At 40.1% G+C, this 16,579-nt stretch overlaps 1 protein-coding gene across 4 annotated transcripts in view; it reads right to left on the reverse strand.

Moving 5' to 3' along the window:
• Window positions 1-4,833: 4,833 nt before the first annotated feature.
• LOC120528595 (gonadotropin-releasing hormone II receptor-like) overlaps window positions 4,834-16,579 on the reverse strand; it is a 39,178-nt gene continuing 27,432 nt past the window's right edge. For all 4 annotated transcript variants that reach the window (XM_039752781.1, XM_039752788.1, XM_039752779.1 and 1 more), the window contains 2 exons: window positions 6,146-6,347; window positions 4,834-5,245 (listed from right to left, as the gene is read on the reverse strand). In XM_039752781.1, the coding sequence (XP_039608715.1) occupies window positions 4,842-5,245; window positions 6,146-6,347 (606 nt within the window). In that variant the 3' untranslated portion in view covers window positions 4,834-4,841. The remainder of the gene's footprint in view (window positions 5,246-6,145; window positions 6,348-16,579) is intronic.

Consider the following 16,579-nt stretch of genomic DNA (forward strand, 5'->3'; position numbering starts at 1 on the left):
CCCTTCTCCATCTGTAAATCTGACCTGCTCACACCATCTCAGGCGCTCATCAAGTTCAAGGCTCACACGCTCAGATTCCGTTTTTCCAGTGTGTGAATAAACAAAACTAACTTTTCCTTTCGCGGATGCACAGCCTGTTGTGGCAGCTCTTCTCTAGCTGAAAGACACTAGGAGATAAGAAACGTAGATGGATAAGACATCATAAAAAAGAGACAGCCAGATAGATATGAAAGGCAACATATGATGGATAGAGTTAGACATGAAACAAACAGACAGATGTGAAAGGCATTATGTCTTTAAAAAGATAAATATGGCAATACACAATGACTATAAATGGGTATGAATAGAGATAGAGATGAAAGGCACTATATGACACATAGATAGATAGATAGATAGATAGATAGATAGATAGATAGATAGATAGATAGATAGATAGATAGATAGATAGATAGATAGATAGATGGCACTATATGATAGATTGACAGATAGATAAAAGGCACTATACAAGATAGATAGATAGATAGATAGAGATGAAAGGCACTACTGTATATGACATATGTATATGGTGGTCCAGATCTAATTATGTAATTTTCATTATCCTATAATTTATTACATTTATTACATAGAACATCACCCAAAAAATCCCGGACCATCGAGAAGTGTGCGAACTGACGACATGAAGAATTGTCTTTGCGCTGAACTGGAAACGTCCCTGCATAAATCAAAGTCGTCCAGATGATCTGGATCTGCATAATTAGATCTGGGCCACCCTGTAGATATGAGACATAGACATGTAAGCCTTTGTGTTTCTTACCCTCGGCTCTCTTTCACTCACTTGTCCATTAAAGTGCTGATCTGCTTCACCAGTTGATCTTTCATTTGCTCCTAAATCCTGCATTTCTCTTCTTGGCTTCTGGCAGATGGCACCACTTCCAAGAGCACTGAGCCTGACACAGGGTATGACCCAGGGTGGGATACCAGGCATCTGTACGACTCTCACATCAAGTCTCAACTGTCGCTGTGGATGTGTTTATCAACTGGGAATTAGAAAACCAGGAGTAGAAGACCAGAAAAAACTGCAGTTTGTGGGAATGTCGAGTGCTGTGTGCTTGAGTTAAACAATAACCATGAAGTGATGGAGCAGCACTGGCTATGGAGACGATTACTAAAGAGCCGAGGTCTTCACTTGTACCGGTATATGTCCTACTACAGAACAGTGGATTTACAGTTCTCCCCCTTCCCCCTTCATTACAGAAGCTCTCTGCCAAAGCCCACCGCTGACACAACAAGCCAAGTCCCCCAAAGAGCAGCTGATTTCTCCTGCCAGGTACAGTAGACGCAGGCTGTCGTTTTCTTTTTTTTTCTTCGTTTCTTTTGTTTAATTGAACCAACCATTTCATGAGGTCACACTGACTGACCACCTCTGTTGTCTTTCCATGTAGGCCGGCTGCAGGGTCTTCTTTTTCTGAGCACACATTTCTGCAGACTTCTGTTCCAGTTGGTGATGTGACTTGAGCTCATCTCCACGACTCAGGCAGGTCATTATTATTCACGAAGTGTAACCAAAAAGTGCTGACAGAGAAAATGTGTGTAGCTTCCCTTATGAGTGATGTGGAGACAAGCAGGGGGGCTTCTGGACGCTGGCCATCTGGCCACCTTTATCAGTCTTGATTTCTTTTAAATCAATTTTCTTTTTAAACACAATTTTCAAGTAATTCAGGCTGGTGCTGTCGGACAAAGGGGGACCTGAATTGCCTACCAGATTAGAGAAGGGCAAGCAGAAAGGCCACCAGTGAAGGATGCCGTTTGGGTAGAAAATACAGCACCAGTGGCTTGTTCTTGGCAAGCAAAGGCTGGTGTCAAGACAGGGTGCCCCACTGAACGTAACTGCCCCCCTAACATGACAGTTCATAGAGGACCCTGCATCTTTTGGTGGTGTAAAAGGAAGCCCCCTGATTTAGTGAACTAGCATACCCCTCAATAGTGACAACACTGACCAATCCATCAGACAAACATGGCACCCAATTAGTGTACTCTGCTGCTTAATGATTGAATGGGCAGCCTGTGTTAAAGTGTGCCATTCATAACAGACACCTGAGGAGAAGACAAATCAAAGCAGCACTGTGGAGTCATCGATTTTCCTGCTCACTCATTCCCTTTCCACAAAGCTGATGTCAATAGCAATGACGACAAGGAAAGAGTTGGACCACGGCAGGGAGGAAAGCCCATTGCAGGGCACCCTCAGCCACTCAGAGAGTCGTCAAGCATTTAGGGAGAAAAAGACATAAAGACACTGGGAGAGCATTATGAACACACACAGTTAACGATCAGGTCAGGAGCTATTAAACATCTGATGGGTGCTCAAGGCTCGAGAGTACAATAACAGCAGGGGATGCCCTAGGCAAGCGGGTGGGCCCTGTAGCCATGTGAACTCCTGGTGGGATTTAAAGGCCAGCTAAAAAATGCGGCAAGGCCAGAGGGGAATCATGGGTGAAGGCTCATTCATTGGGTGGCAGAGGAGGAAGAAAGAGAGAAGAGATCAGAGGAGACCAGATTGAGTGGGCAGGAACTTAGATTTTCAGTTACATGTTCTGGATGTCATAGCTTTGATAATTTGGCAAATTTAAGTTCGTTCTGTAAATACTCTTACCCACAATCTTGCTAAGACGGGTATTCCCAGGCAGCTGGAAGTTCATAAGCTACCTGTGTGGAGTCTGTATTTTCTCCCAGTATCTCAGTGGGTTTTCCTCAACTATCCCAAAAATGGAAAAACCCATTTACTGCCTATGGGATAGACCGGTCTATGGTTGCTTTCTGCTCTTTATAATAAACATTATTAGTCCCAGAGGTCTCAAAAGCCCACTCATCTCCACTCATTCTTCATGCCAGTCCTGCTGAAGCCTGCATTTTAATTTAATTGACATTCAGCTGCAGGGGACATCTGACAACCAAGTTTTGAAAACCAGAAGAGTAATTAACATTAACCGCTAGATGTGGGAGCATAACTGGCATGGTGATGTAGAGACAGTGGAATAGAGTACATCAGGTGAGCCGATTTATGTTTTCTATTCATTAAAACGAAGTTCAGCATTTTAATATGTTTTTGTTTATCATGAGGCTGAAGGGTGGTGATTTGTTGGACATTAACTATTTCACTGTTTGTGCACATGTGACAAAGCCGCCACCACCTTTACTACCACTACTACTATATCAAGACTACTGGTAAAGGAACGTAAAAAGATGTCTATGGTGTCTTTAATGCCCGATTGCTTCTTTTATAAAACAAATGTAATCATTTACTGTGTCTCACAGAGGGATGAAATGCCACTGCTGAATGTTACCTGCTTTTCACAATCCTGTATAGTGTAAGAGGGTGTGGAAGATGAGGACGAGTATTGTGAACATAATCGGGATCAAGAGGACGTTTTGGCTTTCATACCAAGAATGAGAGCTTTGTTGCATGTTCTGAAGTAAGTGCTTTCATTAAAAACTGAAATTTCTCTATAGTGGTGACACATACAATGCGCCACAATGGCATCACAAAGCCTGTCAAAAATTTCTTCTGCTGATGTATGTGATGTCTGCCCAGCTTCATAAACAAGTATCTATCATGCAGGTTTCACATTTGCTTACAGTAGTACATCCATATTGTTCATGAGAATTGCGCTACAGCTCTCATAACTAATGTTAAATGTGTTCACCTTCTCGCTGAGGTTCAGGGCCTTCACTACTCTGCCAGGCTGACTGACAACTCTAAGGTGGCACAGTGTGCGAGCAGGAATGCCATCTCTTTGGAATCCTGCATAGGCCTGGCCTCCACTCTCCAAGAAAAAAATAACATGAAGAAACAGATTTTGAAAATGAGTGGTCCTTCTGGTAGCCACCTGGATTAGGTTTATAACATTTCAAATCATTAATTAGCTCCTTCAAGCTAGCAGAGTTAAGACTTATTATTACTTGGATTGACTTTCCATTGACATAAGTGTGAGAATTAAAATGGAGTCCGATATCACTGTTTACAGTGTGTTTACCACATTTGGAGATTTCGCTTTCAAGTATGTTACATCCTGAGTATTGGTGTGTTCTTAATGTTTGTATTTTGCAGGGCAGTAATTTAATCAAAGATCCAACATAAGCACTGCAGAACATTGATGGAAGGAACAATGAATGATAGGAATGTTGCAAATCACGTAGACAAGCATGTTAAAAAATTTGTCAAGTCAAACATTCATTTGAGGTTATCAGTCACTTCATTTAATAATTAATAATGAAAGCGGAAGGCTTTACTGGACAAGAAGGAATTGATAAGGCAATGTATGGAGGATCTGGTGAGCAGGAAACACTTGAACTAAACCAGACTACACAAGTTCCTTTATTTATTATTCTACAATATTGTGGTCAGGAGGAGTGAAGATCCTGCCCGTCAGTGCTGTGTGATGTACATCTGCGAGTGATTTGCAATGAATTGATTCAGAGGAGCCTCTTAACTCCAGGAACCTTGATTTTCATTCCCAGCTTGGCCACCACCCATGTGGGATTTGGACCGTCATCTGTGTCCTTTAGTGTCAAATGTGTGTGTGGGTCTTAAGTTAACTTTAAAATGACCTTGTATGACAAAGTGTGCCTTACGATGAACTACAGAACCATGCAAGGATGGTTTCTGTCGTTCCCCTCAATGACATAGTAATGCACAAAAAATGCATTCAGAGAAATTGATAGATGGATAGATGAATAAACATTGGATAAATTCAAAACTGCAAAGCAAAAATTTATAACATTGGTTTTATTATTAAATATTAAAAAAAAAAACAAAAAGAAACAAAAGTCTCTGGTGCAAAACCTTAGAGTTTATTTTGGTTATCCATTGCAGCGACTGCCCGGCTTGGCACCCTGCGGTGCTCACTCTGTTGCTGCACCTCCACCAGCTGGTTCACTACGTTTTTGGGCAGTCTTTTGACCCGCCGATTCAAACATGCTGCCAGGTCGGCCCGGAAAGACGGCGAGTAAAGACCGTAGATCACAGGGTCAGAGCAAGTGTTGAGGTGTCCAAACAAGAAGAGGATGTGGTTGACGTACTCCGGGGTGTGTCTCAGCATCTGGGGGCAGAACCAGTACCAAATCCCGAGCAAGTAGTACGGCGTCCAGCAAATTATGAATGAGGCCACAATGATGACGGTCATCTTGAGAGTTTTCATGCGTGCCTTGGGAATCTTGTTTGTGCCACTCCTTCGCAAGTTGGAGTCCTCTGTTAGGACAACAAAAGATGGAGAAAGTGACAAACAGAAAATAAGTCAGTCTCTGAGGGGCTTTCAAAAGAGGAACCATAAAGGATGTTCTCATGTATACAGAGTTTTAAGCAGTATCAACTGACTTGGCCATAGCTGATGCTGAGGTAAAACTAAATACTGAATAGCCACACCAGCTAGAAATGAGTCTTGGTGAACTAAACAACCTGAGCAGAGTTACAACTTACTCCTAATTCTTGGTTACGTTGATTTTAGAACAATTCAACATCTGCTTAACACATTTCATTTTTATTTTCATTAAAAATTAGAACAAACCTGGTTTATAAATGACTCAAGCTGCAAAACAGCGACATGATGTTTCTACCCAACATTTCCAACAAGATAAAAAATCAGAAGGTGTGACAATACAAACGAATAAGTATGAAAACTTGCACGGTATTTGAATGTACCCTTTCTCTTTATTTGTCATTAGGAAGAAAGAGTCTACTTGGAATGAACCCAACGAAAAGGTTGGGCGTCTGGCCCAAGATGCACCTGTCAACTCAGGATAGCGATTATCCAGTCAGGAGATGACAGTCCACTGCTTTCCTTCTGAGGGAACATCGACTTCAATATACTTGAATCATATCCTCTTTCTGAGGATATCTGGGTCTACAATAACAGCTTGTGACTTAGGTATTTGTCTTGTGGTCCCAGGTATTGTGAAGCAGCAACATTGCACAGCATTATAATGAATAATACTATCGACCCTCTATGGATTTGGTTCAATTGGCATGGACTCTAAAGATTTTCAATTTTGTGGAATACCAGTGCCTGACCCAAGCCAGCACTTGGTCAGTGACTAAGCTGGCCTGGTCAATGTAGAGAATATTTAAAATGGCTATTAATAAACCCCCCACCTTTGTCCTTTTTCATCTGATGGTTGATCTCCAGGAGGATCCTGGCATAACAGAAGATCATGACAAGCAGGGGAATGACATAGAGGGTGACAAACTGGAACATGTTGTAGAGCGTCTCCTGCCAGTGGTGCTCAAAGCTGCCATGTGTCACACATTGTGTGAAATCAGCATTTTCTATCTTGATCGTTCCAAAGATGAACAGCTGGGGAAGCAATAAAATCAAACCATTAGTCAGACTTGAGCCGTGAGATCATAAATCAAGCGTCAAGAAGGTGGTGCTCATGCAGTGAGTGATTTAGTGCGTGGCACATTCCCTGTTCAGTCGTAGGTCAACCAACATAAAAATGTGACACAAGGACGGCTGTTTACTCCATCTAATTGAGAAAATTTAGTAATCACTGTGACATCTCTACAAGAATGTTTTATCAATTTAAACTGACCTATTTTAACATCGCCTTTTCATAGTGAGTCCAACATGCTTTGCAAAACAAATAACTAAATACTGCATATGCTTCTGTTCATCAAGTCTTTCTCATTAGAGTCTCAAAAACTTGACCTAATCCTGACGGCATCAGGCACAAAGCAGGAGTCATCCAAGGATGCACAAATGTTCACAGCACACGTATTCAATGCTATCTTGACCTCCCTGTTAAGAGATAAACTCAGCAATATGCAGGTGAAGGAGTCTGTGGTGTCCAGAATAATGGAGTATCTGTCCAGCATAACACAGTGAGCAATACTGGAGCACCACTAGGAACAGTCCTGTCTCTTTTCCTCTTCACTCTGTACACTTCCAACTACTAATATAACAGCAAGTCAAGTCATTTGCAGAAACTCTCAGACGATTCTGCACTTATGGGGTGTATTGATAAAGGGGATGAGACGGAGGAGAGGAGTCAGGTGGGGAAGTTTGTTTCTTGATGCAAAGAGAATTGTCTGCAACTTAACAGCAGCTAAACCAACAAACTGCATATTGACTTTCGCCACATCAATGAGCCTCTATGTCCAGTCACTGTTCATGGAGTGAATGTAGAGATGGTCCACTCCTACAAGTACTCGGGGGTCCACATCAATGACAGGTTGGACTGGTCTCAGAGAAACTTTATAAGAAAGGGCAGAGCAGGCTTTTTCATTAGGAGACTGTATTCCTTTAATGTGGGAAGCGACATCCTTTACATCTTCTACAACTCTGTGATGACCAGTGTGTTTTTGGGCTGGTAACATCACTTCAGGAGATGAATCAACAAGCTAATTAAAAGGACAAGTTCAGTTATGGGACCCACTCTGGAACCCCTAGATGTAACAGCAAAGGAGAGGATTAAAACAAACATGAGTGCCGTTATGAACAATGCTTCACATCCTCTCTCAGACGCACTAACACTGAGGAGTTTCAGCCAACAAATTGATCACAAGAAGTGTGTCAAGAAACGCTACTGGAGCTCCTTTATGCCAACAGCAATACATCATCTGCTTAATGCTTCACTGTGACTGCCTAGTCAGACGTTTCCTTTCTTTTTAATTCTCTTTTTTTTCAGTCATTCTAGTGTGTGTTCAGAGTACAGTGTCTGTGAGTATGTATGTAATTATTTATTTAATGAGCTTCTGTAAAAAGCCCAATTCCCCCTTGGGACAAATAAAATCAGTCAGTCAGTCAGTCAATCAATCTATCTACACTGAGCTGTTTAGAGGTGTCGATTAATTGCTTGTGCGTGTCATTGGAAAGACTTCAGAAAATCTTTAGAATGTTAGAATAACTGTCAAGAGAACAGGCCATCAGTCCAAGAAGCTCATTAATCCTAGATTGCACCAAATGGCATCAAGTCGAGTTTTGTAGACCCCAAAAGTTTTACACTGCCATGACCCTAAACTGCACTAAGCAGGTCCAAAAATGAATGAATACTGAGAGCTTCACTTATTTATTTCCTTCTCATTACTGCATTAAAATTGCATTCCTGTGTCTTTTCCATGTCAATGCAGTTAAAAGTGTTGCAGAACCTAGAAAGGCAAATTCAGTGTCACAGGTTTTGAGGTGTAGTCTGGAAAATTCCCAGTTATGAAACTGCATTGCATTCTTCATGTTTTTGGAGGGGCACTGCAGTGGCCAGAGGTTTGAGATTGAACTGTAATCTTAAACAAAGATTGAGGCTCCTTCTGATCTGTGTGCCTATCTGTATTTACGCTTATGGATACTTCATTAATCCTCAGTCTAAAATTGAACTGGAGCCTCGGAGCTTAGCTTCAAGTGCTCTTTGGTCTTTGAGGAGTCCTTGCAGACGGCCATGTTCTCCACCCTAGGACATGTCACAGTACAAATTCAAACAGAAACAACTTTCATACTGCTACAGATGAAATATGATACTGTATATAGCTATTGGATGACCACAAAATACAGAAACATAATTACTGCAGCTGAATAGATAATGAAAAGAAAGATAAAAAATGAAGAGGAATGTATTGTGATTTGAGCCAGCAGATTTTTAGTTTTGTTTGGTTATGTTGCAGATTTAGCACAGGTTACTAAGCCAGGATCTTTGTTGTTCATTCCATAGACATGCGAGGGTCTGGCCTCTCGGCTGGGTTCCTACTTTCAGGCAGTGCTGCTCAGGTAGGCTTCTGCCTTCCCAGAAACCTAAAACTGGATTACATCGATTCAGAAAATGAGCAAATGGTATGCTTTCCTTTGTGCTTTAACTTTTGTCTGTCCTGCCAGTCCAGTTTTCTAATTCAAATTACATTTTGCAGTGAATAAACAGAAGCACTTCTCATAATTCACTGGTCACCATTTCTAATTCTTTGCCTTACTGATGGACAATTTAACTGGAACCAGTGGAGAATTCTCCTTTTAGAGACAAAATGAAAAGAGCTCACTTAGTAAGTACACTGAATATTTGCAATTCAGAATTCTATGAACACTTTTGTCAGTTGAGCTCCTCTCTAGAGATTGGTGTCAGCTACAATCTGGTAGTTTATCCTCAGCACGTGACAAAACGTGGGATGATGAAGAAGAGGGAGAGCTTTCTACGGTCCCCAGTTTGAGCTATGAGTTTAATACTAGGAGGTGAGAATGACGCATGTTTGTCTGCTGATGCTGTCAAATTGTTTTATCCCACCGAAAAGTGGGGGGCTTGGTGGGACAGCAGCTAACTGGCTTCAACTCACCAACTCAAGGGGATCATCATCATCATCCTTCTTTTTCTTTATTAGTGGTCTAGTAAACTATATAAAATATTTAGCTGACATGTTCTGTCTAATTGTGCCCTTGTTATGCTGCTTTTAGGGCAACTTTACAGGGTACAGTACCCCCTGTCACGGCAGTCTAAGTTACCATTGCCAGTGCAGTCTTCCTGATAAGTCTTGTCTTCTGTACCAAGGCGGTCTGTTCCCTAACCACATTCCCATTCCTAAAATAAAAATTATACATACATGTAATAAAAAGGTCAAAACATTAGCCTAGTATGTTGTGTATTAGAAACGTAGAGGGAGAGGAGAGGCTGGATTAGAGCAAACAGGAATGGCCAAGCAGTTATTTTCAAGATTTTAAAGACAGCATTAATAAATTACTCTGAATATAACACCAGTTTAAGAATTGTTCCTCAAAGTATATTTGATGTACTCTATAAAGTGACCACATTTTCCCTCTGTAATATCCAAGGCAGGTTAGGACCGCTCCGATTCTGCGAGTATGTAGCACACTGAAGGCGATCAACTGCTTCTCCATCTGGTGTCACTCCACATAAAGACGTATAGCAGATTCGCAATTCAGGCCCCTGCATTTTTTTTTTGTTGTAGATTTAATTTTAAATTATAAACATGCCATTTCTGCTTAACACTCAATAACCCATAATGACAAAGTGATACCATGTTTTCAGAAAGTTTTGCAGATCTATTAAAAATCAAAAACTGAACTCTCTCATTTATAGAAGTATTCTGAGCCTTTGGCTGTGGCACTCCAAACCGAGGAGAGGTGCATTCTGTTTGCTTTAATAATCCTTGAGATGTGTCAAGATCTTGATTGGAGCCCAGTTGTGACAAACTAAATGGATTGGCCATCATGTAGAAAGGCGCACTCCTGTGTAAATAAAGGTCCCATAATTCACACTGCATGTCAGGAAACAAAGCAAGCCATGAAGTGAATGTCGATCATCATAGCAAAGTAAAGTCTAAATCAACCTGCGGTGAACTGCCGCAACACACTTTGTGAACAATACGTAACCCAAACACATTACATAAACGGTAACTCTCACTCCAGCGGCAGCGATCAACAAGCACTGCATAAGTGTCACCTCACCTAGAGTACTGTGAGCAGTTTTAATCTCCATATTACAAAAAAGACATAGCAGCCCTAGAGAAAGTCTAGAGAAGGTATATTTAGGAACTACATTTGAAAAAATGCAAAATGGCCATTTGTCCAATCACTGGCAGTGAATCAGCCCCTCTCCAGTATGTTCATTAGGGTAGAAGAACCTTAAAAGCAGCACTGCAGGCTTTTAAGGTTGTTATTGTCATGTTTACAGAACATAGTGATCCATAATCTCCAATGCCATGATTTCTGAGTAGAAATGGATCTTCTGTCTTCCTCACACAGTTTATAACACCATCTGTTATGCACTAACAAATATGAGGGTAAATGAAAAAGTAAAGGTACTTTGAAAATGACATGCTAACTGCAAAAGACAAAGGGTGACACAATACAACACATTCACAATGGCTTATGGGTAGCTTGAACACGTACAGTGAAGCTAAGATGTAAGATGTATGAGCTATGAGGACAGATTGAAGGAGGTAAGCCTGTTTAGTTTAAAACAAGAGATTAAAAGTTGACCTGATTGAAGTGTTTAAAAGTACAAAGGAAGGAAGTACAGTGGAGCCAGGCTGTTAATTTAAAATACATTCTCCAAGAAAGAGACCGTGATACAGTTGGAAACTTAAGGTTTCTGAGCAAATGTTAGGACGTTTATCTTCACACAAAGTACAACAGACACAGGGAATAAATTACCCAGCAGCGTGTTGGAGAGCTGGACGTTAGGGACATTCAAAACTTGTGGTATTTTGGACAATCTAGAAGAATAGAAAGGACAAGCCTGTTAGGCTGAATGGCCTGTTCTTGTCACCACTGTTCTTAAAAAAAATAATAATAATTTTTTAAAAATACCATTTTTTTTTAAACCACAAACATTTACAAGTTTGGAATCACACAGAAAATGTCACATTTTGGATAGAAATTGATACCCTTTTTTATCATGATACCATTAAGTTGAGTTTAAAATACAGCTAAGACATTACTAGTGTTTATAATGGCTATAACTTCTTGAAGATTAGATTAGTTTATCTTAGATTAGATAAAACGAGATTAATCTCACCAGGAAATTAATGATTTATTTTTTTATTGTTCACATATGGCTGCAAAGCCCCCATTTTCATCGGCCATTCCTTCAGTGTCCTAATGGCCAACTCCCTTAGCTCACCCTTAAGTTGTCATGTATAAATGCTAAATGGTTACTAAAGAAACCTTTGTGATTGCATTAGCACTGCAGAAACCAGTTATTCTGTTCAATAAAGCAAGAATATTGTCTTACCTTGAGTTGCAAGGTACTGGCATTCCTAAACTTCATTTCCTGGTTCAAAAATACTCAAAATGAAATGGCTTTCTCAAGAAACAAATCGGTCTACATTTTTTGTTTTAGCACAGCGTTTCTCAACCTTTAAGTATTTGTGACCCGAGTTTTCATAACAGTTTTAATTGTGCCCCCTCTGGTCTTAACCCAATTTGGTTGTGACCCGAAGTCATTTCCCCCATAGGATTGTATGTAAACACAATTAATCTGTTCCAGACCGTACAAACTGTATGTAAATATATTTTTTTAAAGATTTTTAAGCACAACAATAGTTCAATATACCATAGAATGCACAGCGTAATAGTAAACTAAATGTAAAAACATTGAATAACACTGAGAAAACCTTGAACAGGGAAAACTAACATTGCAACACACTACAGCCTTACGAACCATTCGCTGTAAGCACTTTTTTTTAATGAGTTGTAAGCACAGAGAAAAAAATGAACATTTGAAAAATCTGTAATTTATACAAAAACTAACCATAAACAACCAAAAAAAAGTACCGGTAACCTTGCATGATTTGAGTTCTGGCATGAAGAAAGTGAGCAGGAACTGGGTGGAGAGGAGATTACAGTTTTGAGGTAAAGTCCCTCTGCGCGATGCACATCTGATTGAGAACAATGTACTGTACAGGGAGAGACTGAACTTGTGCGTAAATCACCGGCTCGTACAAACAGGAAGGGAAACTGGCTTGTTCGTCACCCGAGTGTGTAGTCGTGAACAGATGCAAAAGTTTGGTGAACTTTTTGGTCGTAACCCGATCTGTACGTGGTCTGAGGCATTCGTGACCTGAGGTTTCACTGTATACATTTTCTTTGAAACTTGGCCTCTATGGCCTGCATCTTGGAATCATCTTTTCAGTGTTGCAGATGACACTGCCATTTGGTGTGTATTAAAAGAAGTCAACAGAGGACCAGTAAAGTGTTTATTTCACACACTACAGACTCCCGATATGTTTCTTGAGAAAGCGGTTTCATTTTGGCCATTTCTGAACCCAGAATTGAACTTTAGGAATCCCAGGACCTTGCAAATGAACGGTAAGATAATTTACTTGCTTTACTCTATAACCAATATGCACATAAACATGACTAATTAAGGATAAGCTAAAGGAGTACCTTTAGGACACTGGAGGAATGATGGCTGAAAATGGTACTTTGCTGTCATATATGAATAATAAATGAAAAAAATCAGTCATTTTAAGCAGTAATAGCCATTAGCAACAATAGGAATCCCTTGGATGAATTTTAAATCAATATAATGGTATTGTGGTAAAGATATCAATTGCTATCCAGACATGTAATTTTCTGGGTGATTTCAAACTTTCAAATGCTAGTGTGTATTCATTTTTCAAATTTTCTTTTTCACTTTGCTTTTACCAATGATTATAGGTTAATATAAATTAAATCTCGAGTCGGTTTGAGCGAGTGTTGAAAAGGTCACCTCATGACTTCTCAAAGACTGATCCTTGACAGTAATTGGCTTCGCAAGATGGACAACAGTCTTCGTGAAACAAGAATTGCACAGTTACCTAAATGAAAAACAACCCCCAGGGACCACCCCTGCAAATTCTTATTAAGAAGACGACATATAAAACTGGCAGGTACTATCCAACTGGAACCAGTGGCACAAATTTAAACTCACAGAAAATAGATCAATGTCTCTTTATCTGATAATAACTTGGCTTTAGTTATACATTAGCTTGTGCCACAAATGAGGAGTGAAGCCATAAATTTAATGCATTGCACTTCTTTTACATTTAGTCAATACTTAATAAATTTTGTCTAAACGTAGATGAATTTAACACATAATAGCAACTTGGCTGGAGCAGATCAATTATTGGTGTGCAGTTTCTATCCTCTAAAGCTTATTGGTCGGACTCCAATAATCTTAGCCTGTGGATGACATTTGCTTTTATACTTTAGGAGGCATAATTCTTATTCTTTTGTACATTTGAGTCTGAGTGTTTAATAACAGTCCTTATCGGGGCCATAAACAAGAAGAAAAGAAACAGGCAACAATGCTTAGAATTTACAGTAAACATTAAACACCAAGCAAATGTGCCCATGACTGCTGTGATACAGTAGAGCCAATAAGCCGAAGAATCACATTTCAAGGAGGATCATAATTGGGTTAAAATGCAAATGGCTGTGAGCAGACCTTTCAACAGATACATTTATCATTGAGATGTTCCTTAGCGATAAATGTGCAATGCCTGGCCGCCGGCAGAGATCTGATGTGGACTTATGGCGAGTGTGATTCCATTGTCAGGTTCTGAAAAGCAGCATTGCTAATCTATCCTGTAATCATTATGTTGTATCCTTAGTTAGGCACTGACTGAACAAATGGTCGCAAGAGAGGGGTCTCTGATAACTGACAGGGCCTATAGCAGACTGTCACCCTGTCAAAGTTCATCATCCAGGACCTCAGAGCAAAGAATCATGATACTGACTTACAAAATTCAGCAGTGTGGGGTCTATTTCTGACCAGCCCTATAAGAATCAGTGAATCTCTAAAGCTGTCACACCATTACAAGCTGAGGTGGGCCACCCTGTTTAGTTTTCACTCCTTCTTGAGCATCCGTATTGAAAAACTGATTGACAAAGCTAACTGGAGTAACCCATGAAGAACAGCTGGATGAATTGATTAAAAATGGACTCAACTGGGTAATATAAAGTAAATGTTAATTACATGCAAAGGTATAAAGAAACACACATTAACCAGATGAGCAGACGAGTGCAATGGTAGAAACATAATATAGGGAGTAGCAAAAATGTTAACAAAAAGGGCAAGACAAAAAGCAGAAGTTATGAAGGAAGAGCAAAATCAAATCAGAAATTGAAACAGCGTGACCTATAGGTGTGAACCCTGATGAAGTGCCAAGGGGCGGTTTAAATGCAACAGACGATCAGAATACAAACGACCTTCTGCAGCCCGTTTCACAAACTTCTTCTTCTTTCAGCTGCTGCTGTTAGCTGTCACCACAGCGGATCATCTTCTTCCATATCTTTCTGTCCTCTGCATCCTGTTCTGTTACACCCATCACCTGCATGTCCTCTCTCACAACATCCATAAACCTTCTCTTAGGCCTTCCTCTTTTCCTCTTACCTGGCAGCTCTATCCTTAACATCCTTCTCCCAATATACTCAGCATCTCTCCTCTACACGTCTAAACCAACGCAATCTCGCCTCTCTGACTTTGTCTCCCAACCATCCAACTTCAGCTGACCCTCTAATGTATTCATTTCTAATCCTATCCATCCTCGTCATGTCCAGTGCAAATCTTAGCATCTTTAACTCTGCTACCTCCAGCTCTGTCTCCTGCTTTCTGGTCAGTGCCAAACAAACATTATTCATAAATATTCCGGGCAAACTTCAACACATTTAGCTCAATGAGTGGTTAACTGAGGGCATCCAAGAAAGGTGATGACCCAGCATGAGGTGGGCAAACTATGCATGACAGCAACAAACAGCCCATCAATTGTTATGTAATCTCTTCTGCAATACAAGATTTATTGTATCTGTGTTCAGGTTTGATTAGAAACTATAAAAAAAAAAACTTGAATATATATGTATATGCAACTAGACATAGCTCCTCTGAAGAAGGAGTTGGCATCTAATCAGTGGCAAACATCTGAACAAACAGAGAGGCAAAATGGCCATTTGTCCAATCAGAGGCAGTTAATCAGCCCCTCTCCAGTATGTTCAATAGGGTAGAAGAACCTTAAGAGTAGTACTGCAGGTTTTTAGGATTGTTATTGTCATGTTTACAGATTACGGTGAAAGTCCTTCTTATATGTGCTAATCAACATGCAGCACTCCACCAATCTCCAGTGCCATGATTTCTGAGAAGTGAATCTTCTGTCTTCCTCACACAGTTTATAACACTAGTATCTGTCATCTGTTATGCATTAACAAATATGAGAGTAAATCAAAAAGTAAAGGTACTTTGAAAATTACATGCTAACTGCAAAAGACAGAAGGTGACACAATACAACACGTTCGCAATGGCTTATGGGTATCTTGAACACGTACAGTGTAGTACATCGCTGTTAGTGTAGTTAAAGCCAAGGTCAAATGAACATGGATGCTCCGCTGCAGGATTGTTGAACAAAGAGCCGTTGTGAGATTTCTTTGGGCAGAGGGAGTGAAACCTGATGAAATTTACCAAAGGATGTTGGCTTGGGTAGATCAGTAAGTTATTTGGGTTCCCATCTTGCACAAACTCTACGGTACCCCAAATCATCATGCACTATTGTGTGGGCAGAGCCATAGCTGAAATCCAAATGTGCATCAACAATGGACAACATAATCCGTCACTCTTCTCTGATGTAGGCACTTGTTATGCTGATGTGTGCTTGTGTGCTAAAAGTTGATGGAAGACCAGACTGAATTTACCTCTAAAAAATTAACATATAGCGCAATGCACCAAAAACTGTTATTAACCCCCAAATTAAATTCTAAATTCGAATCTGCTTTGCTTCTAAAACATTTGAACAAACATCAACTGTGTTCAGTTTTGGGTCTCTGGGCTAAAAAAAACAAAACCCAGAAGTGTTAAAGAGAATCCAGAGAAGAGCAACCAGGCAGACGTCAAGACTGCAAAGGTAATTTAGGAGAAAACTAACCATTTAAGCAAACAGAGATTAAAAGGTGACATGATTGAAGTTTATAAATTATGAAAGGTACAGGGGGATCGAGACTGCTACTTTAAAAATGAGTTCATCAAGAACACGGGGACACAGTCAGAAACTGGTTAAGGGTAAATTTTACACAAATGTTGGCAAGAGAACTACAGACACAAGGAATAACTTACTATGTAG

This window comes from Polypterus senegalus, chromosome 1 (genome assembly GCF_016835505.1).
Source record: "Polypterus senegalus isolate Bchr_013 chromosome 1, ASM1683550v1, whole genome shotgun sequence".
Classification (NCBI taxonomy): Eukaryota; Metazoa; Chordata; class Cladistia; order Polypteriformes; family Polypteridae; genus Polypterus; species Polypterus senegalus.